At 33.8% G+C, this 22,818-nt stretch overlaps 2 protein-coding genes across 5 annotated transcripts in view; one reads left to right on the forward strand and one right to left on the reverse strand.

Moving 5' to 3' along the window:
* The window catches only part of Ubr3 (Ubr3 ubiquitin ligase), a 186,993-nt gene that overhangs the window by 88,448 nt on the left and 75,727 nt on the right, over positions 1-22,818 (forward strand). Inside the window, exons 8-10 of the mRNA XM_085944479.1 lie at positions 21-200; positions 4,004-4,236; positions 4,935-5,090. Coding sequence (XP_085800605.1) covers positions 21-200; positions 4,004-4,236; positions 4,935-5,090 — 569 coding nt within the window. The remainder of the gene's footprint in view (positions 1-20; positions 201-4,003; positions 4,237-4,934; positions 5,091-22,818) is intronic.
* orion (chemokine-like protein orion) overlaps positions 10,253-22,818 on the reverse strand; it is a 51,820-nt gene continuing 39,254 nt past the window's right edge. For 2 of the 4 annotated variants that reach the window (XM_085944483.1, XM_085944485.1), the window contains 6 exons: positions 18,410-18,627; positions 16,478-16,576; positions 14,549-14,676; positions 12,988-13,362; positions 12,118-12,302; positions 10,253-11,758 (listed from right to left, as the gene is read on the reverse strand). In XM_085944483.1, the coding sequence (XP_085800609.1) occupies positions 11,637-11,758; positions 12,118-12,302; positions 12,988-13,362; positions 14,549-14,676; positions 16,478-16,576; positions 18,410-18,627 (1,127 nt within the window). In that variant the 3' untranslated portion in view covers positions 10,253-11,636. Of the gene's footprint in view, positions 11,759-12,117; positions 12,303-12,987; positions 13,363-14,548; positions 14,677-15,491; positions 15,620-16,477; positions 16,577-18,409; positions 18,628-22,818 lie in introns of all 4 variants that reach the window. The other 2 variants (XM_085944484.1, XM_085944482.1) reach the window with 2 other exon arrangements.

The raw sequence follows: 22,818 nt of genomic DNA on the forward strand, positions 1-22,818 counted from the left end.
AATTTGTTTTCTGTCTTCAGATCAATATAAGAATCGTCACCGTGTGATAGACTGTGCACGCCGCGTGATGAAGGAGCACTGCTACTGGCCGCTGGTCTCTGACTTCAACAACGTCCTCTCGCACAAGAGCGTGGCGCTCGTCTTCCTCCGGGAGGAGACCCTCATCGACATGTGGTTTGAATTCCTCTCCATGCTGCAAGGTGACAATATGATCATTTTTCACATTGTTTGGGAAATGCTTTTGACCGAGTGGTTTTATACTCTCGGAGTAGGTGGTATGTGGAAGATTTTTTGGAGGCACGGCCTGGACTCTACAATTTATGCTCTGTCACGCCATTCTCGAGAGCATGGACGGGTTCTCGATACATGGACCTCATAATTTTTGATGATTGTGTCAATAGTTTTACCATGTTTAATCTGAATTTTTTTTTATGCGAAAAAACACAATAATTTTTAACTATTTTAACTAAATTTTAAGTCTATAATCCAATAAATATAATCTAAAAAAAAACAGGTTTGACCGACGTGAAATCCTTCTTGTATACTTAATTGTTCATTGGTTTCTATTGTGTTTTTTTCTCGTTATATTGGTGACCCTTTAGGGCTGATATAACGAGAAAAAAAAATGATGGTCACCAAAAATCTGAACAGCTTAACACTAAGGGAGAGATAAAATGCAGGCAATGGATTTTCTTCCTTATGTACTTTGTTTATTTTCTCGTATTCAGAGGATGGGTTCATAACTGTAATGTATTCTCAATATTGTAGAATAAACGATAACTTTGTTAAAACCGGATGGCTGCCAATGACGTCTCAAGACGCGAACTTTTCCGTGAACGGAACGCCGCTCATACAAAGATGACATCTTTGGATGTCCTGCTTTAAACGGGAAACGGGGGGTAAATCAATTATTTTAAGCATACAATTATGTTGAACACATGACATATATTGGGAATGTCGTCACATACTCAGAATTAGCGATTCCAATCCCGGGATCCCGAATCCCGGGATCCCGAGCTATTTTCGATACCTTTGAATCCCGGGATTGATAAACATAATCCCGGGATTTCGGGATTGATTTTTTTTATCAATTTTTATGGAAAATAAAATAAAAGCGAAAATATAACAGAAAAAATACTTTCAATAAATAATAACTATGGTAGAAATAAACTTAGTTTGAATGAAGTTTGATTTATACCCATGTGTAGGTTGCCAATTCATTTTATTTTTTCACATAAATTATTAAAAATCTAATCTAGCTTCGCACTATTAACAAAGTTATTCCACCATGATATCCATACGTTTTACGGCAGTTTCAGATTTGGCTGACTAATTAGATTTATGAAGCGGAAAGGCCATAAGTACGCCATGATTATTTGCTATACTATTTTAAATCTCGCTAATCCATTCATTAAGTTTTTACTATCAGAAACAGCAATCTCCTATTACATTCACATTATTATTTATATTACAATATTATTTACTCCGTTAAACTTATGTATTTCCAAGATTGAACGTATACATTATTAACAATAAATGTCTTAAATAGTATAAATTATAGATTTATTTTTGACCGATTTTGTAAATATAAAAATTTTATATAAACAATGGAAAAAATGCCAATCCCGGGACCAGTCCCGGGATCCCGGGATTGTCAAATTATAATCCCGAAATCCCGGGATCAGAATTTTGGCTCGGGATTGGATTCCCTACTCAGAATTGAAACAGAATTCGTTTTTACCACTTGAAACGTAAATTGATTTTATTTTTTTATTTTACCGCCTACCGGCTTATTAGTAAAAAGGTTAAAGAACTTTGTAACATGAAAGAAATGTAATGATTGCTAATTCACATGCACACATGGACAAAGTGGGAGAAGATTTAAAATGATTCATAAATGATAAACCACATGATATGTAAAGTTTTATTTAGTGATCATTTTTAATGTATTTTTGACACATCCTGGGAAAATTGGGAAATAAAATCTAATAGTAGTTATGTTCTCTTCAAATTAACCACTAATGCAAAGTCACTTGTTGCTAACATAATCAGTAGACACATAGACAATCAGGGTCATATTTTTGCTTCACTTCATGTTTAACCTTTCTAACGCGGCAACTGACTTTAGTCAGCCTATACGCGCGAGTCATCCGCGCGTCAGCTGACTAAAGTCATTTCGATTTTCGTTTGCCTAGTACTGCTTTCCGCCAGGCGCGAATAATTCGAATATTGATTTAATTTATTCAAAAATCATCCTTCTCTTGACATCTGTCAATGGATAGCCTAAACTTTTGTTCTATCTAATTTAAATAAATATTTTTCGGGAGCGTGTCTTGAATAAAAATATATCAGTCATCGGGCCAATTCAAATTTGCCGCGTATATAGTGTCTTATCGCTTCTTAGTGCATGTGCGCCGAAGACATTTGACTGACGTGTTTGTAACGATACGAGTTTGCGATATAATAAGTTATATTGTTTTTTAGTGATTGAAAAACTATTTGGTGCGTAAACTGTTAAATAGAATATTCGAAAGTTACATTGATCAAAGTGAATTTACAAAATATTTTTACAAAAGGAATGCTTTTGGAGATTGCATTCATTCGCCTATCTGCCAGTATATTATCCGCGAGTTTATAGTTTCGGAAAATAATTTGAACCAGGTGTCATTTAAATATACCTAGAAGTCCGCGATTTAATATGTCTCTTTGTTTATCATTGATTAACATTTTTAAATACTATTTTCTGGTTATAGTATTAGGTGAAACAGACAAAAATTATTTATTTACCCTAGTTATCAGCCATTTATAAAGAAAAGACACGAACACTCAGACGCCCGTTCCCGCATAAATGCGGAAATTGTCGTATTACGCAAACACCAGGTCCCGCGCTACTGAATTTTTATACACTGCGCGGCAAATCATCGTCTGCTGGTGTGAGACAGACACTTGAGAATTATTTTTTTCGTAATACTATTCAAAAGGGTTTGATTCATGACTACTATTTTTTTTATGTAGAATTCTTCTTATATTTATAGTCGAAAATAACTCGAGTTACTTACTATCACGTCATTATAATAAAATAAGAGATTACCTATTCTAGTACCAGGTTATTGAAGTAATATAATAAAAAAAAAACAAATGAACTTGAAAATAAAATTGTGGTGACTATAAAGCATTTAGAAGTGCAAAAAGTGTTTGAAATTTAATATTTTACGAATTGTAATAGGTATTCGAAAAATAAACCATTTTGTTATATAAACTATGTGTCATTCGATTCCATTCAGTTCGGGGTCAATGGTAGGTACAAACCAGGCACTGGTGGTAAGTACATCACTCTCAAATAGCCAGTAGTTCTCAAGGATGATTTATTTATACTCGGCCTGCAGTGCTGCAATGTGTATGCGAGTTCAAACAAAAGTTACACAGTTTGAGATGTCCTGGATGCTATAAAAATGAGTTATTTATGACTGATATTTTTTCAACACACTCAACAAAAATGCTCATAAAAGTCATAAACCATATTATTATTCATTATGTGTATGACATATTTGTCGAAATGGTAGCCGGTAGACTATAAGAATACTGAACTGTTCTTACACTTGTTAATCTGTCATCGACGCATTAGTCCAGCACCATTTCGTAAGTGTCATGGCGCCGCTCGAGTAAGCTGGCATTTTTTCAATGAAGAAGTCTTGTTCGTGATTTCTTATCAGATTTAGGCGACGAATGTTTATTTTTAGAGTCACATAAAATATTAGGTTCTGTCATAATCATTTTTGAACTTGACTCCGATTTTTTACTACTCTATTTGTGTATGTTTGACTGACATTTATTACGATTTATTGATGCTTGAAATCACAACGCGCACTGTTGTACTAAGTCGGGATTCGTAACGCTTAGAAAGGGTTAATGTGTTACTAAATAGGTCCTAGCAGTAGTTAGTGGAGTGAAGATCATCTTGATGATGACCGACCACCTATATATTATGTATTATTTCCTTCAGGTATGAATGTAAACGTACGCGAGCTTGGCACCCACGTGGAATTTGAACCGTCATCATATTATGCGGCGTTTTCCTGCGAACTGGAAGCGTCGGCCTACCCCATGTGGTCGGTGATCTCCCATCTCACCGACAGCACTCATGCAGACCTTGCCAAGAAGCTCATCCGTTACTGCCTGGCCTATCTGACGAGGTGGCTCGATGCTATATCCTTCTCCAGACCACACATTGACGGGGTAAGCTTTATTTATATTGTTTGTTATGATTAAAGAGTTTGGATAATAACTGGGGGGAGTCTTATAATCCGAATGATAAAAAATGAAAATGTTAATTACATAGAATTGTACAGATTGGTTTATTAGTCGATATCGGGCTCTATGCTGTAACTAGGGACATTGAAGGCACTCGCAAAATGATGTCATTGTGACGTATGCGCAATACACGTATCGAAGCGAGGCACCCAATGCGCATGCCCACCATAGATATATGCCCACATACTTATTTGTGTATGGGGACAATTATTAACGATACTATTTGAGTAGCGTAAATTTCACAAAGAGTATATGACTCACTCCAGTAGGGTCGACAAATGCGTCATAATGATTTTATATGACGTCATTTTTCGAGTGACTTCAATGTCCCTAGTTACAGCATAGCGGTGCACTTCCCTCTTTCACATCAGCAACTATTCAGGAATAATACTTAGTATTTTAGTCTAGAGACTAAGCGCTAATTTATAAAGTTTTTTATTTTCTGAAACCCATCTCATGATTTCGTATGAGCCCCATGTTTTTTTATACGGTTTTCTACTGTGTAGATCGGAGTATTTAACATTAAAATGTTTTCAGATTGTTGTCAGTCGGAAAACAATCACTTCCAAAAAATTATCATCTGATTCATTTCCCTAGTTAAATGTTTCGATGATTTGTTTCAGCCGGAAGTGATGAGGGCGTCGTTTCATTTCCCGCTGCACCGATATCTGGCAGCTTTCATCTGCCAAGCGGTTCGCCACATGGAGGTCCCCATCGCCGAGCTCGTGCCCCAGACAGATCTGCTACTCCTGCTCATGATGCATCCTCTCAGAGTCCAGGTGAGTCTTCAATAATTTGAGATTAAAGAGCTTGAACTAATGTAGCCTATGGAATTCTTTGCAAGTATTACAACACTTGAAAGCGATGGGTTTCAAGATTATCCGCAAACTTTTTATTCATATAAAAATTATTATTGAAATGATTCAACATATGGGCCGTAAAAAAGCTAGTTGCTAATGACTTATGTAAATAATTAAAAATTTGGTAAGGGTAATAATTTTATTGCTTTATCATAAGACAAAACTACAATATTTTTATGAATAATAATTTTGTTATTAGTGGTTAATTGTTGGTATGGAAATATTTTAATTTTCATGAATTCATACTAAGGTATTAATATTATCATTACACAACATAGTTTTAAAAGATAAATTAAATAATACTCAATGTTTTAAGAACCCAAATCGCTCATATTTGTATTTATTTATACATGGAAAAATCTATATAATATAGATAAATGTTGTCTTACTTGAGACTTTCATGGTTATTACTTGGACATATATATTTTCTGTTAAATGAGTTTACAGTTTACACTGTGTGTCAGTGTTGCCAACAGATAATTTTATGCAAAATATAAATACCTACTTTAATTTTTACACCTCTGTACTGTAATCAGTATTGAAAAAGATGACAACATTGCTATGTGTACTTCTTCCTCCTTTCCCTGTCAATTACCCAGCGTCTCTATAGAATGAACTTTGAAATGAGCCGGAAATGTCAGGAAAGGAAGAAGGTTTTACACCCTGTGATATCCAATTGCCAGGAAATGCATTCTGTAGAACGGGGGTTTTCAAACTTATTCAAAATTTTAACAATTTAAGGCAATGTTAATTTAGTGGCTGATATACGTTCACAATGATTTTTGTATGTTGCGGTTATTGTTTTCTGGAGGTGATAACAAAATTTAGACAGAACATATTGTTCTTTCCTCACCGCTGAGATAAAACAAGATATGATTTCACTTTTTTTTCTGCCGAATTTTAGTAATTAAAATACCTTTGTATACAAGCTCGGTTATAAAATTGGTCAGATAATTGTATTTTTGCTGGTTGAAATTTGCATGTCGATTATTCTAGACATTTTAATTAAGCCTATATTTGCAATCATTGATTACTTCAGATATGTCATTTCTATGTAGTATTTGGGAAAATATAGGTTGCAATACAAGTCAAAATTTGTTATTTTTTGCAATTAGTCGTTTCATAATCTGGACCCGATTATGGCCCTGATAGATAAGGTAATTGTTGCCTAAAATCAGATTTCGTAAAAGCCCGTGCTAGATAACAAAAATGATACGCTTCTGAAGTATATAAGGTAGAGTTGTCATATTGAAAGAAAACTATTAACCTTTCTAACGCGGCAACTGACTTTAGTCAGCCTATACGCGCGAGTCATCCGCGCGTCAGCTGACTAAAGTCATTTCGATTTTCGTTTGCCTAGTACTGCTTTCCGCCAGGCGCGAATAATTCGAATATTGATTTAATTTATTCAAAAATCATCCTTCTCTTGACATCTGTCAATGGATAGCCTAAACTTTTGTTCTATCTAATTTAAATAAATATTTTTCGGGAGCGTGTCTTGAATAAAAATATATCAGTCATCGGGCCAATTCAAATTTGCCGCGTATATAGTGTCTTATCGCTTCTTAGTGCATGTGCGCCGAAGACATTTGACTGACGTGTTTGTAACGATACGAGTTTGCGATATAATAAGTTATATTGTTTTTTAGTGATTGAAAAACTATTTGGTGCGTAAACTGTTAAATAGAATATTCGAAAGTTACATTGATCAAAGTGAATTTACAAAATATTTTTACAAAAGGAATGCTTTTGGAGATTGCATTCATTCGCCTATCTGCCAGTATATTATCCGCGAGTTTATAGTTTCGGAAAATAATTTGAACCAGGTGTCATTTAAATATACCTAGAAGTCCGCGATTTAATATGTCTCTTTGTTTATCATTGATTAACATTTTTAAATACTATTTTCTGGTTATAGTATTAGGTGAAACAGACAAAAATTATTTATTTACCCTAGTTATCAGCCATTTATAAAGAAAAGACACGAACACTCAGACGCCCGTTCCCGCATAAATGCGGAAATTGTCGTATTACGCAAACACCAGATCCCGCGCTACTGAATTTTTATACACTGCGCGGCAAATCATCGTCTGCTGGTGTGAGACAGACAATTGAGAATTATTTTTTTCGTAATACTATTCAAAAGGGTTTGATTCATGACTACTATTTTTTTATGTAGAATTCTTCTTATATTTATAGTCGAAAATAACTCGAGTTACTTACTATCACGTCATTATAATAAAATAAGAGATTACCTATTCTAGTACCAGGTTATTGAAGTAATATAATAAAAAAAAAACAAATGAACTTGAAAATAAAATTGTGGTGACTATAAAGCATTTAGAAGTGCAAAAAGTGTTTGAAATTTAATATTTTACGAATTGTAATAGGTATTCGAAAAATAAACCATTCTGTTATATAAACTATGTGTCATTCGATTCCATTCAGTTCGGGGTCAATGGTAGGTACAAACCAGGCACTGGTGGTAAGTACATCACTCTCAAATAGCCAGTAGTTCTCAAGGATGATTTATTTATACTCGGCCTGCAGTGCTGCAATGTGTATGCGAGTTCAAACAAAAGTTACACAGTTTGAGATGTCCTGGATGCTATAAAAATGAGTTATTTATGACTGATATTTTTTCAACACACTCAACAAAAATGCTCATAAAAGTCATAAACCATATTATTATTCATTATGTGTATGACATATTTGTCGAAATGGTAGCCGGTAGACTATAAGAATACTGAACTGTTCTTACACTTGTTAATCTGTCATCGACGCATTAGTCCAGCACCATTTCGTAAGTGTCATGGCGCCGCTCGAGTAAGCTGGCATTTTTTCAATGAAGAAGTCTTGTTCGTGATTTCTTATCAGATTTAGGCGACGAATGTTTATTTTTAGAGTCACATAAAATATTAGGTTCTGTCATAATCATTTTTGAACTTGACTCCGATTTTTTACTACTCTATTTGTGTATGTTTGACTGACATTTATTACGATTTATTGATGCTTGAAATCACAACGCGCACTGTTGTACTAAGTCGGGATTCGTAACGCTTAGAAAGGGTTAATGCCAAGGTATTGATAGATACTTTGTATTGATTAACTTTGTTTATGAAAGCCCAGAGCTAATGAGTCAACGCATACTTTCGCGATATAAATTAGAAAATAAAACTGGCTGCGGTCATAAAAACATGTGTATCGGCGGCTTGAGAATGTAGCGGCCGACTGGAAAGTGTACCGGACGACTGGAAAGTGTACCGGACACGCTTTGACTCATTAACGTAATACAAAGGCCTCCTTATTATATACGAGCACGACACCGGTGTCCCGTCTGAAATGGGCCTTATAATCGATGGTGTCTTACAATCGCTGTAAAATTCTACGGTCATGATGAATCATCACCGATTACTAGTCTGGTGCGGCGGAGCAGGTAGTCGAGTTGAAGTAGCGACTGCCCAAACGCGTTTCGGTTTGAATAAGAAATTGAAATGTTCAGACTTCGTCAGTGATGATACATAAATAATATGTCTATTTTAAATCCTTATTGTCATTTGTGTGACTTTTATCGGTATATAAATAAGGGTGCGTCTTAGGAAGTCTCAAGGAAATACGGTTGTATTGCGTGTAGATTGAGAAAAAACAATTATTTTGTCTGAAAGTGAAAATTTCGGTTGGCAGCCCAGAAAACCTAAAATTTTTCTCTCTAATGACCCGGATTTAAGGTTTTGTCATATGTCATGATGTCGAGAAACAGACTGAATGGAGAGTGGGGGGGGGGGTCATTAAAAGGTTAAATAATCATCACAAAACAAAACCTTATAACTAATGTAACCTACGAGTAATTGTTTATTATATCTACTGAGTATCATTAAAACATGTATCATATTCTTAATTAATTAACTTATATTATTAACTAAGGTATACAGTGATTTTATACTATAAACCATATTACATATGTAGGGTAGGTACACATAAATTTGCTTGCATAATATCCCTTTGCATGACCTTGATTACTGATCTAGTGGCACCTTTATCAATTTTTATTAATCATTATATTTCCGTCAAAACTCCTTGTTTGATGAAGAGTTACGCTAACGTACCCATTCATGGTACACAGTTGTTAGTGCCCCAATTTGACCTACGTGCTCATCTTGCTCACATGATATTTTATAGCACATATTTTGATTAGAAAATCATTATAAACATGATATTACAGACAAAATTAATTCGCTCATAGTTGAAACCAATGACATTATTAATGGACAACGCACTCAATACAGTAGCTAGCAAGTAATTCGCGCATAGCTACATTCGCACATGTATAGGTAGACGTCACGCAATTTCCATTATGCGATATCACGCATCGGGAATTTATAGCAATATCACCTTTATTGTAAAGGCGTTAGAACAGTGTTTCTAGTATCAATGTTCATTTGTACGAACTCGTTCGAACCGAACCATTCGGCAGACCCAACAAAAGGCATCGGGAATTTATAGCAATATCACCTTTATTGTAATAGCGTTAGAACAGATTATGCCATTCGGCAGACCCGACAAAAAAGTGAGTGTCATTTTTTTTCCCAGATGCTTCGTCCATATTAATGTCATTGGTTGAAACATACAAAGAATGTATTTATTTTAATTTATTAAAACCCATTTTATTAGTCAATGATTGAAATAACAGAATAGTTACTCTTTTAAATTAAATTTATTTATAAAACTATTTAAAAAAAAAAAAATATATATATTAAATATATATCATCAAAATATATATCAAAGTAAAGTTATGTGAAAAGGTCCTATGTCATTATTTGATATATATTCATTTTTGGCATTTTCTCATTAAATTGAAATTACATATTATATTGTTCCAGTGTAACTTTAAATTTTATAGCAAAGGGTTGGAGGGTTTAGTTAGATTTTCTGTTGAATAATCTTATAATTACTAAGAAATATTAAGAATAAATTTATTAGTACAAATTATTATCTACTAATGATAATATCATATTATATTAGACTAAAAATGCCAGTACAGATCGTTTTTGTATTTAAAACTACACAAAAACTATTGCATGGCATTTTAAAATTCTCAGCCCTTTTAATACCTATCAATAAATTAGATTTTACAATCGTTGTATTGATAATATGCAGAAATTCGTTAATGTTAAAATTAAGAAAGCCACACACTGAAGGTAGAAGTGTACATAGTTGTGTTTTATAACTTACAGTTGGTAGTGATATAATTAATTATGTTGAATTCACATCATATAGAATTACGGTTTATTGACATTATTGTAAAAGTCTACATTGATATAAAAGTCATCTAAATAGTCTGAAAGTGATATATTCCAATCTCTTCAAACAATAATTTACGGCTCAATAAGATCCTATCTCAATTGTCAAAATATGGATAAATGTCAAAAGTCATTATTTGCTATCGTTGGTGTTGGTAAATAAATACCTATAAAAATTTTTGGTATTTTTTTCATCGAATATTTCTTGGGAAATAAGTAAAAATTGTAATTTATATATTTTTCAGATCGGTCATTTGAGATTGCAGAAAACCTCGACAACTATATATAGCAAATTACTTTTGTTGTATTGATTATCTTGCAAAAAAAACATTTTTTAAAGAGATATAAGTAAATTGATCATTATAGAAATGATGATGTCACTATCTAACTTCGGCCATTTTTAGATATGTGACCTTTTCTATTGAGCTGCTAAATTTTGTTTTAATAGTTATGAACCAGTGAAATTTACAAATTCGGAAACAGTTGGGAAGCATCACTAAAACATTTTCAAAATTTGTGAGGATTATTAATCATTAAAACATTAAATTGGAAGTTGATGAGAACAAACTATTGAAATACAAAATTTTGATTGTAATGATTTTTGTCTAACTACATGAAACAATTTTGATATATTTTGTCATTTGGACAAGCAACCAAAAAAGTTATCATTGAATTTGATATGGAGAAGCCAATATAATATTATTGATATCGATGTGACTAAACCACACTACGGCGCAAGACATTTTTGATAGGCATTTGGTTTCCCGTAAAATTAAAATTGTCTGTTCCACTCTGGCTTGCCATTCTCGAATTATTAAAAGAAACAGAACATTTTTTGATCAGTAAAATATAAATAGATGTTTGCATTTTTAAATTTATTTAAGATAAATCTTTAATTGACAGGGTACTATTGTGGAAATGAAATTGAATTGTTATTCATTAGAATAAACTGAATTGTGTGGTATTAAAAGCGAAAAGAATTTTCTTAAATTGATTTATAAAAATTCTAACATGAACATTATTCACTAAAAATTCACTAAAATTAAAGACATAAGAATCGACATTTGGCTGTAGTTTGCTCATACTTAGCCTAGGTTACAAATTCACTATGCGCGCAATACAGATACTTTTCACAGAATAATTGAAATGTATAAGTTTAATAAGGTTAGACTCCGTTGTCCATGTCAGGGAATGTCACCTGCATGTGCCTGGAGTAGTCGTATGTGAAGACCTTGGGGGCAATGAACCCGCCGTATGTCTTCTGGCCCTTGTGGTATAGTCCGGCACCTGAAATTGCAAAATATAACACGAGCTTTTAATCAAATGCGTTGAAGAATACTTTCTCGACTAGACGGAGCCTAAATGTATGAAAGTGTAGCTGAAAAATGAGTCATTGTCCACTATTCACTTTATTCACTATATTCAGTACAATTCATTTCGCATTGCAGATCCATTTGAAAACTACTATTTTCACCCACATCTGTAAAATTTCAACACACCTTTAGATTCACTGAAACAGTCCATTCCATAAAATATTATTACAAGTCGAAGGTCGGGTGTCCATTTTTTTTTTTTTTTTTTACAAAAATGACATTCTTCACATTCGACCTTTCACTTTTGACGTACAGAATTGAATTAGTCCATACCTGACAGTGGAACGGCCTGTGCTGGCATCACAATTTGGGCGTCTAGGAACGGTACTGTCGTTTGGGCGACATCCGTGTCCATATTGGAATGGGTGAACTCGATGTACTGGTCAGAGTTGGAGTCTGGGATCGAGGGGGCCCGACTGCTGGTAGGGACATCCGGATTGTTTAACTCCACTTTTGTTCTGTAAAACAAACAAAGGCTATAAAAAAGACCCCATTGTGGATTACGATATCAGTCTTACTAATATGGTAGCCATAGTTTCCATGCTGCCACATGTTTCTATAAAAAACATTGAGCGTGGTGGAACGTATGAATTTTTTACTCTGTTCGAGATCTGATTCGTAATGCTTAATCGATCTTTTCGTAGTATAATCGTTTTTTACAATTAAAGTGAGGGTGAAATGAATTCTACAACTGAATAATATTTATTTCTGTGTTAATTATTGATAACACTTGATAAAGATTATTAATAGAACTGAATACACATTAAAAGGTATTAAAATAAAATTGATTCATGTATCAGATCAGCCGGTGAGAATCTTTTTAATATTAATTGAAGTCATATCATCACCGAATTTCAATGTATGATGTGCATTTTTCTATGATCTTTTTTATTTCTCTATTTTCATACAAAATTAGTCACAATTACAGACCCATCGGTATCGCCAATTTCTCACATAATTTTAATTAATGCTAATGTAGCGAATTCCTGGCAATTGCTTTGTAGGTACATAATATTATGTTTAGAAAATTCTTGTATATTTTAAACTATTTGTATCAGTCAAAGTGAAGGTCAAATTATTCCTCAGTAGTCTTCGCCACTGCTAGACACTTTATAATATTTTGATTCTGTAGTCACAACTCACCGCGGTGCGGTCTCGGATGCATCAGTGTTGTCATTGCTTATCCATCGACTGGTCAGATGCGGCGTCAACAGCTTCCCGGTTTTGAAATCGAACAGCGAGGTCTTGATCTCTAAATTAAGATGGCTACCTAGCTTTTGGAAGCGCACGCCCGTCAGCACGTGCCCCGGGGGGCCTTCCAAGTCATCCAGGTCAATGGCCTTCTCCTCGTGAGACAGGGTGTGGTAGTCGGTGCTAATCGCTCTCGTGTTGATCATTCTAATCGGCTGCCACCTCACGGAGGCCTGGTTGATCTTGCCCATCGGTTCCAGGGTGCCTTCGCTTATCTGGAGGTAGATAACGCGGTTCTTTTTCACGAATCTGAGTCCAGTGATCACCCTACAAAATCAATTCAGTTTGGGTCAGAGTTTACACCTATAATTGTAGTCAATCATGCCTCTCTACCTCACTAATACTTTCATTAAATTGAAATGTATTCAAAGTGTTTAATTTGCAAATACTGTTAAAATGGTCTTTGTTAAATTTTAAATAAAAGTTAAAAAATGTGCTTAATTTTAAAATTCAATATGAAGCAATGTAAATTTCAAATATGGCATTGTAAGTTTATAAATCTAGAAACATTGAAGTAAAAAAATAATTAAATTCTACCTGACTGAGTTACTTAGTTAGTTTAAATGTCTTTTCTCAAATATCTAAATGGTTTTACTGGCATTCGTAACAGTCACTTGATTTTATTTTTTACTGGCTGAATATATTGTATAGGGTAATTAATATAGAATGCATTAATTTAAATAAATATCATATTAGTTTTTAATTAAAGCGATCATCGTGCATTTAAGTTAATAAATTGTTGGTAAAAAAATTCAGTGAAATCCAAAAAAAACAGGCAATTATACAAAGATGTTAGTTCTTACAAGCAATTTATTTAGTAATATCAGTTAATAAAAGCAATGGTTTTGCATGCAAATGCCATAGAGATTGAGTTATATACTTCAGTATCTCCTCCTCCTCCACCTTCTCCACTGGTTGAACAATTAACATGTTCAAACTGATATTGAAAAATATAATTTTTCAGCAACATAACCCATTGCCACATTACCCAATAACAGCCAAGGCAACATATTGGACTGAAAAATAATTAGAACACCTCATTATGTATTATGATTGAAAGAAAACAGACATAATTAATTGTTTTTTCAATTCCACCATAATTCTATGAGTATATATAGTGCTATAATAATCCAGATGATTGATTGTCTCACGCGTTCTGGACTTTTATATTCCAATCCAAATGAAGTGCAAATTTCCAAAGTCATGTCGAGAACAGAAAAGATATTTTGAATTGGATGTGCGAAAATGAAAGAGAAAAACCAGCCCAAAGCGGTGTGATTTATTGAAACAAATGACAGTTGATTTTGTGAAAAAACAAATGACAACCAATTTTATAATAAAACAGATAATGGTGATCAATTGTAATAAATCAAATGACAGTTGTTTTTGTGATAGAAGTGAAAGACTAGTGTATTGAAGAATATGGAGCGGTTTTCAGAAGAGGGATACTGACTTGTTCTCTGTGGCATTGGCCAGCAGGGTCTGCATGCTGATGTAACGGTCGCTTTCGGGTCCGGCTTCCTCGCAAATGCACAGGCAATAGGAACAGTGGTACAAGGCCCATCGCCACCAAGAGTCGACCTGATAGTCAAACACACAGGACACACACGCGTGCAATCAAAACGGAAAGACAATATATTTTCCACACAGGCATTTGCAGAACTTTTAAAAGACAAATCAACCTCTGCGTAGTCTGTAGTGTGTGTATTGTATGATAGAATTGGTGTTCTTTGTAAATGTAGATGATTAACTATCTGTTTTATGATAGTATTTGATTATAACATATAACTTGAATTATCAAATGACAACTTTCCTTGACAGATTTCCATGGAATAGTACAAACATTTCATCAATTAGAAGTTAAATATTCTTTCGATTGGTATCGCTGTTTCACGTTATCAAGATGAAAGCATAAACATTGCTGTGGATGAATTATATAAGATTAACATTTGTCTGTGATGCTACATTTATGTTCTATATTATTATTGCACAGGTGCCGATACAAGTGTCAGACATAAATGTGGGTTTAGTGGTCTGTTGGAAGATGTTTTGTTTAGTGTAAATACAATACAAAAAAAGCATTACATAAAATAATATAATAGTTCAATATGTATTTATTATTATGGGCAGTGAACTATCATCGGCTACAGAACAAGCTACAGTTCAACTGATGGCAGCTTTAGTAGATAACTAGTCATAGAAAAATACATGCTGAGGTAACGTGCGAGAACGATAGACGTGGAAGATACATGAATGTGACAAGTCATACCAAAGCTTTCATCAGTGGAAATGTATGCATTAAAAGATGATATATAAGGAGGTAAGCGGTGACATGAGACGGGTGGCTTGCAACAAATTCAAAATATGCATGTTGTAAAAATGTAATCAGTTCTAACTTATTGGCGGTAATATTGGACATGGTCTCCAGCATGCTGATGTATCTGTCTGACTGCATGCCCGACTGGTCGCAAATGCAGAAACAGTAGGAGCAATGCCAGAACAACCATCTCCACCATGAGTCCACCTGCCCATCCAACACACACATAAGACAAGTTAAAATATTCTCGGCTTGTTGTTTGTGCTTTGGCTCTGTGAAGGTATCTGCTGACTCCCGAATTCTCGTTCATGTTATGTCCCAGCGACACCAGTGTCTTTTTTAACATTTGTCAAATGTATCGTTTTTTCCAACTAATTTTATTATTGGTTGCTTCGTATAGAAATGTCATATTTTATTTGCCAAGAGACCTAAGTATTCAGCAATATAATAAAAACTTAGAAATATGATTCATTTTAGTATTTGCAAATGTAATAAAGGATCCAACTGTATACATATCACACAAGTACCTTTTCAACTGAATTATATTTTGACACCATGTAATAATAAGCTAAGTGCTTGTATCTCGTTATTCTGTTTTAATTTTGACATTCGAACATGTAATAACGATCCTTCTGCACATTATGTAACCTTATTCCACTGATCTGATTTGACATGTATTGATTTATTCTTTAACTATTAATTTATTTCTACACAAACGTATCATTTCAAGGCGATTCTATTTGGGCATTTGCAAACGTAATAATGATCTAACTGCATAATAATATGTCACTCTATTTCATTGTATTGTGATAACTACTAATTACATTTTGAAATTGGGAAATAACGATTTTAGTGGGTATGTTACATTATTCCACTGCTTTAATTTAAAATAAACCCTGCGAGGTAGTGACAATGGGCAATTTAAGTCACCCATGTCGGTTATGGATGACTTTAATTGTATATAGAAAACAAGAAACTCTACCTAATTATTGTCTAAGCATTGGGTTGCTAGGTAGGTCCTTCCTGAAAATTCCTATTCTAATTGTACATGTGCTAATTGCTTACGTTCGAGGATCCTCGTGCGCACGCTCCATTTCCTTTCTTTCCGAGTACCCTTCCATTCTCGTACTCGATCCAATCGTATCGTCTGCCTGATTTTACCGCCTAAAATAGAGTAACATTTAAAATCATTAATTAATATAATCATATAAAGCATTTATCATAGTTGAGCAGTCCGATTTTAATATGCGCTCGAGATATATCAATTCTACCATCAATCAACAGGCCTTATCTGACATTGCTGGTTTTTACAAAATATGTGGACAAAAGGTTGTATGTGTGCTTCATAAGTGAATGAAAGAATGAACTGTGTTATGCATGAAAGCATAAAAGTTTATAGAAGTTTAAAGGAAACATGCAAAAATATATTCTTATAAGATTTACCTTAATTTGAAAGGGTTTTGAATTAAGCGCTTTTGTGTTTGATTATGTAATATGTAGGAATTTATTTTAAAAAGCACAATACTTTAAACCAACAGATTGATTGATTGATTTACAGATTGATAAAGTCCACGGGGAATTTCACCTATGGTTTACGACATAATGACGGTCAGGCCATGAAACACAACAAATACAAATCCCGCCTGAATGTTCTCAAATATTGCCAATATTGAATTCGCGTTTCGTCTACGTGACACACTGCATATTTACAGATGTAACTATGATAAAATAACATATTCATAAATTCTTAAACTAACGTCCCATATTTCTCATTAAACTCGTTAAAGCCTAATCCAGAATGTAACCCACTTCTCAATATTTTTGTATTTCCTGGCATTTGCACATCTTTATTCAAAAGGTTGCAAACTTGCATCATATAACTATTTTTTAACAAACAAAAACCGATGAATTTGCAGACGTCACATTCAAACACAAACAAAAGCCTTACTTCCTGCAGTCATGCTCTCAGCTGCTGCGAAATATATTATTGTATAATTAGCATGTATGTATTCAAGGTGCGTAATATAACTAGGCATATATAGATAAACGTTAATCATTATGAATATACAGACTCGCGTGTGGCATTCATATGGTTGTGCACACCTGCGGTCAAGGCGACGAAATATTGACCTGCCGCGATCGCGCCATTTGCAAAAATACTCACATAATGTAGGTATTATAATTTATAAATTATATGGTTATCGACCGCATTGCTTTCCAAATCGATTGCTGTGTTGCATGCAGGGAACTCAGAATCTGTTCTGTGGTTGCATGTATTGTTTTATTACGATTTGTAATACATACAATATAATGTTTTATTATTCCATGACTGTATACGTATATTATGATGCCACTAGCTATGGATTGCAATTGTCCAGCCGAGTGTCGAACTCACCCCTTTCAATTAATGTGTGAAAACACTCCCTAGAGATGTAATCGACAATTTTAGCATCTGCAATTCACCACATAATCAAATGACCATGTTGTGTCAGGCAGAGAATTCCAATGCGGATTTTTTTTTATTTCTGTGGCTTACACCGTATTGCATCTTTTCCCGAGGGCTGTGGTATTACCACCCAACGGTCACAAATGAACCTTACTAAACGATTATTTCGCCCTTACTTTAATAAACAACAGCGAACACTCAACAGCAAACTATTATTTATCATTTAACGTTTATCTTGGCTTGTAAAAAAATATTTAATTACGAGAATTTATAAACCACAGTATGCAATTTTATTAGTACTACACATAATGCAACTCGATATTACGTATATGTCCGCATATTGAAATTGTGCATAGTGGCATCTGTATGATTTCAATGGAATCTATGAATTATTTTGTCATATTTCATGCGGTTACAATGTTTTTGAGCCAAGCCGAATGTGAATGCTTTGCGTTACGATTAATACTGCGAATATAATATATATGTATTATAAAAAAAACAATGTCAATATTATGTGTTTTCAACCAAAAGTTCAGTGGTCTGTTCATTACCGATGGACAAATCGTCATGTCGGAGTCGATGTAGGAGCATGAGAGAATCTTTCCGGTGCAGGCCGGCTGCCTAGAGCAGAACTGCTCCTTGAAGCAGCCATGGTTCTTCGCAACCTGGTAATAGTCGCAGTTTTCCCTGCACGTGTTCTCGCTGTTCATGTCCACCTCGTTCTCGATGTAACCCTGGAAGAGGCGGGTCACTTGGACGTACGTATCGCCTGGTCAGAAAATGAAACAATTTATTCGGCGTTCATATAGTGGCATTCAGAATAATACAACAATTTAGCTTGCCTACTCAATGAGAGAATACGCTACATTCATTTGTTTTGTCGAAAAAGTGTTGTGGCAATTAATTGTATTGAAATTAGGAGGCGTTCCCATACTACAAACATGTCGTTTCCCATATCCATACTAGGTATATTCTTTAAAAAGTGTTGTTAGGTAACGCGTCATTAATGGCTGAAGGCGGTCAGCCTGATGGGGTGTAGGGCCACTAAAAAAATTATCACTATCGTCGTTGTTTTGTAAAAAGGGCGAATTAACGAAAATACTATTTTACAGGAGGAGGATTTTTAACTTTTGATATTTATTTATTAATTTCCTGTGGATGATCATAAATTTCTAACAAGTCTATAATAAAGTTTAGAAAGAATACTGTCCTTATAATAGGCATTATAACATAATATTTTAAAAGGCCTCATATGTCACATTCGTGTTTTATTCATAATACTAAGTGGATGTTCGCCCGTACGATTATCGTTTTTAAGTGCTTTCTTGTGGAGATACACATTCGCCGTTTTTGCACAACAAAGTGAGGTACCTAGGTACATATTGTTTTTTTTTTATTAAAATCTCTATTTCGCCAAAATGGTCGATTCGCCTTGTTTACAAATAATAATAATGATTTTAATATTATATGTATCTACTTATGGTGGAAATTGATTGCTTGAGTGTATCCAAAATATAATGTTTAATGTTTCGTCGATCGTCAAAATGTGTGTGCTCCATGTCTTGTATCGATATAATATCTAGATCTAAAATCTAAATAGATTAGCTTAGGAAAAAAACTGTATTACCTTGGTATTCTAATTATTGTTCTAAATGTGCACAGTTGTGCATTTTTTATGAGTATTCAACTATTAGTAATTTGTTTTAAATGAAAATGTGACACGGCATGACCTTCATTTGCAATATTTACAGCTTCGCTAGAAATATATTCCATTACAAATTGCTAAGTACAAAAATGATAAAAACTAATCAACTGTCGCTGGAAAATAATAATAATAATAATAATATGATCGTATTTCCAATTGTCGGGAATTCTGCGAATTGGCTCGAAATTGTTTTTACTTCGTGAATGTTAATAATAACAGCTGCTTAATTCATTATTTCCTCTGTACACAATGTACGTACATTTCGTTTTATATTTTCCTGATACGTAGATAATATTTTGTGTTACGATACAATACTGGTAGCTGTCGAGAATTTTTTCGACAATATCGAAACAATACGGCCCCGTATCAGTTGAAGTACGATCTATTAGTTGAGAGCGTTCAAAAGAACAATTTGAAACTCCTTTATTTGAGGCTACATGGATAATATGATTATGTGGCTCTATACGACTGACTTTAGGTATTTTAGATATGCTTAAATAGACTAGTGTAACAGCATAAGATTAGGTTACGAGATATTTGAATATAATATATCTTAAAAATCGGGAAAATCAGTTGTTGTCCGTTATCGCAAGGTCGGTCAATGCCAATTGGACGGGCAATAACAAGTACATTATAACCTCGTTTTAACGTGCCCGGAATTCACGTTTTCCCGGCAATTGCGTGTATTTTTTTCAGTCCCGAAGGTCCCGATGTATTTCAGAACATTTAATACCCGCATTTACGTTTTTATTTCCCGCGATTTACGTCGGAAATATTCAAAATATGCGAGTTACGCGTGCTTGACAATTCGGTCGTGACATTCGAACGGCGTAAGGTTTTAAATAAAAAATAAAAAAAAATTCCATAAAAATTTAAATTGAACGTTATTTTTTAATAACACGTTATTTTTTTAGTAACATAAAATTTAAATATTCTTTTTTTCAATACCCCCCTTTTACATTTTCCCTCCAATTAGGTTTTTTTTCTTCAGTCCCTTAAAAAACGTAAAATAGGGGTTATACTGTATTTTCAAACAAATCGTTTCGGACATTAATATATTCCTCTTGCGTAAGGTGAGTTCAGGTGAATGTTGCTTTATAAATATGTTTTTATGTAGGTATTTCTTATATTTACCTACACTGTTTTTTTAATAATAGCTGACCAATACTGTTACTTTTTTCTTTTTTTTTGTATTTCATGTGAACATACATTTGCATATCATTATAAAGTCCACTAGGTGTAGGTGTATATATCTTTAAGTGACATCTAAAAGATCAATGTGTAAAGGTACCCTTGTTAAATTATAGACTTAGGGGTGAATGAAAACTTCTGAATAATTACTGGTTTAAATAGATATAGGCACTTAGCCAAAGTAGTGGTAGGATGAACTGGTAATGGATAATATAAATAATGTATGTATCACATAATAACCAATATTTGATAATAATATCCATCATGATATCATAATAATATTAGCATGATCAATTAATTTATTGACAGAAAAAAATTCATAGAATTAATTTGTTTTTTTAGTATCAACTGTAAATTTCCTACATTTTATTTATTATTATTAATTGTCAGAACTCATCAAAATGTACTGGTAAAATGACAAATTTAGACGAACTTAATAAGTATATAGGTAACTCCGTGTCACTAATTTACATCTCAATGTACACAGAGGCGTATTAATTCACGAGTGATGTGTTTTACCAACTGTTTTGAATTTAATGTGAATTGATTATTTTTCGCTGTCATGACGTAGCAACGACAACCACCTCGAATATAAGCGCATAGCCGTCCCAGAATACTAATAAATCGCACATGCAAAGATGTCAATGATCGAAGACGCCTGTCGTTACTTGATTTGCCGACTACCACCGTTTCACACGTAGCGAATATTATCGCACGATTCGCTGCGTATGGATCGGAGATGCGGGTTGTATATTCTGATCGTCGTATGGCGAGAGAGAACGTCCCGTCCCGGCTTGTCTAGACTCGTGCGAAGTAGCCATGTAAGTCAAACTAGAATTTTTGCACGCTATTCCCAAACACGGCTTGGAGAAGTTTCTCATGGGATGTTCCCATTCATCTAATTGATCTAATCTAATCGTTCGTCCCACATGCTAATCTAATTTTCAAATCTACTTCTATATATATCTGCGCAGGTGCAGATCTTACTTGAGCATTAAAATTCAGAAACTTCCAAACTTGTTTGATTCGTGCACGCAATCTTGCCAACTGCAGGATACATGTTTTTACCCATACTTTTTCTTACTGTGAACAGTGAATCCATGCACGTGTAAACGGGGTATAAAGTTTACAAGATAGAACGTCGATAATAACATCCATTATGTATGTAGTTTTAGTAAAATAAAATGCTACAGATTGATACGGTATCATACCTTTTTCAAAGTTGAACAATCGTTGGAAACCGTTAATTTCGGAACTTAAAAACAAACTAAAACCTGACACAACCTACTAATTTTTGGATTACGCAGGTTGTGGAGTAGGTACTGTATCTGTCAGTGGCGAATGTGGAGGTAGGCTGTTAAGATCCGACATAAATAGTGTACACTGGACTTTGTCCGTCAAAACGTATTTGTTTTCATTGAACTAAGAAATAAGACTAGGTACAAAAAGTGTATAATCTCCTATATATTATTATCTCCTATATATTATTATCCTACAGTTGTGCCCGTTTTTGCGAGCGATTGTGTGACTTATTCGTCATGTCCAATAGGTTTAAATGAAAAATTCAGTAGAGAAACGTTCTTTATTCAAGTATAAAAGTATGGAATTTGATAAATTTCGTTGCGTTTTAGGGTTTTTTAGGGTTATTTTGACTGTTTTACAATAGATTTTCGATCGGCACGTGACTTTTTTTACAACACATATTAATTAGGGAATTTATTTTTTCGATGTGTTTGCAACACTGAAAATATTATATTTCAAAATGGCGGCTACTCCGTCAATCGTAATGACAATATGATAAATAATGCCTTTGTATTAGAAACAAAAGATGTTTATTTAGGTTTTGGTGACTTTTAGAAACGGATACTACTCTCAATCAAGTGATTTGGCGAATTGTTTATGTTTTAGTGAATTTTTAATCCGGATATTATTCTCAATCAAGCGATTTGGTGCGATCTTAATTAACATAATATTACCCTTTCAGTAGAGGTTAAATAAAACTACCTAATACATGTGTACCTATATTATATTAAAACACTATACTTATCCTAATAATACATTCAA

The sequence above is a fragment of the Rhyacophila brunnea genome, unplaced genomic scaffold (assembly GCF_057557595.1).
Source record: "Rhyacophila brunnea isolate RB1 unplaced genomic scaffold, BYU_Rbru_1.0 scaffold_17, whole genome shotgun sequence".
NCBI classification, from domain to species: Eukaryota; Metazoa; Arthropoda; class Insecta; order Trichoptera; family Rhyacophilidae; genus Rhyacophila; species Rhyacophila brunnea.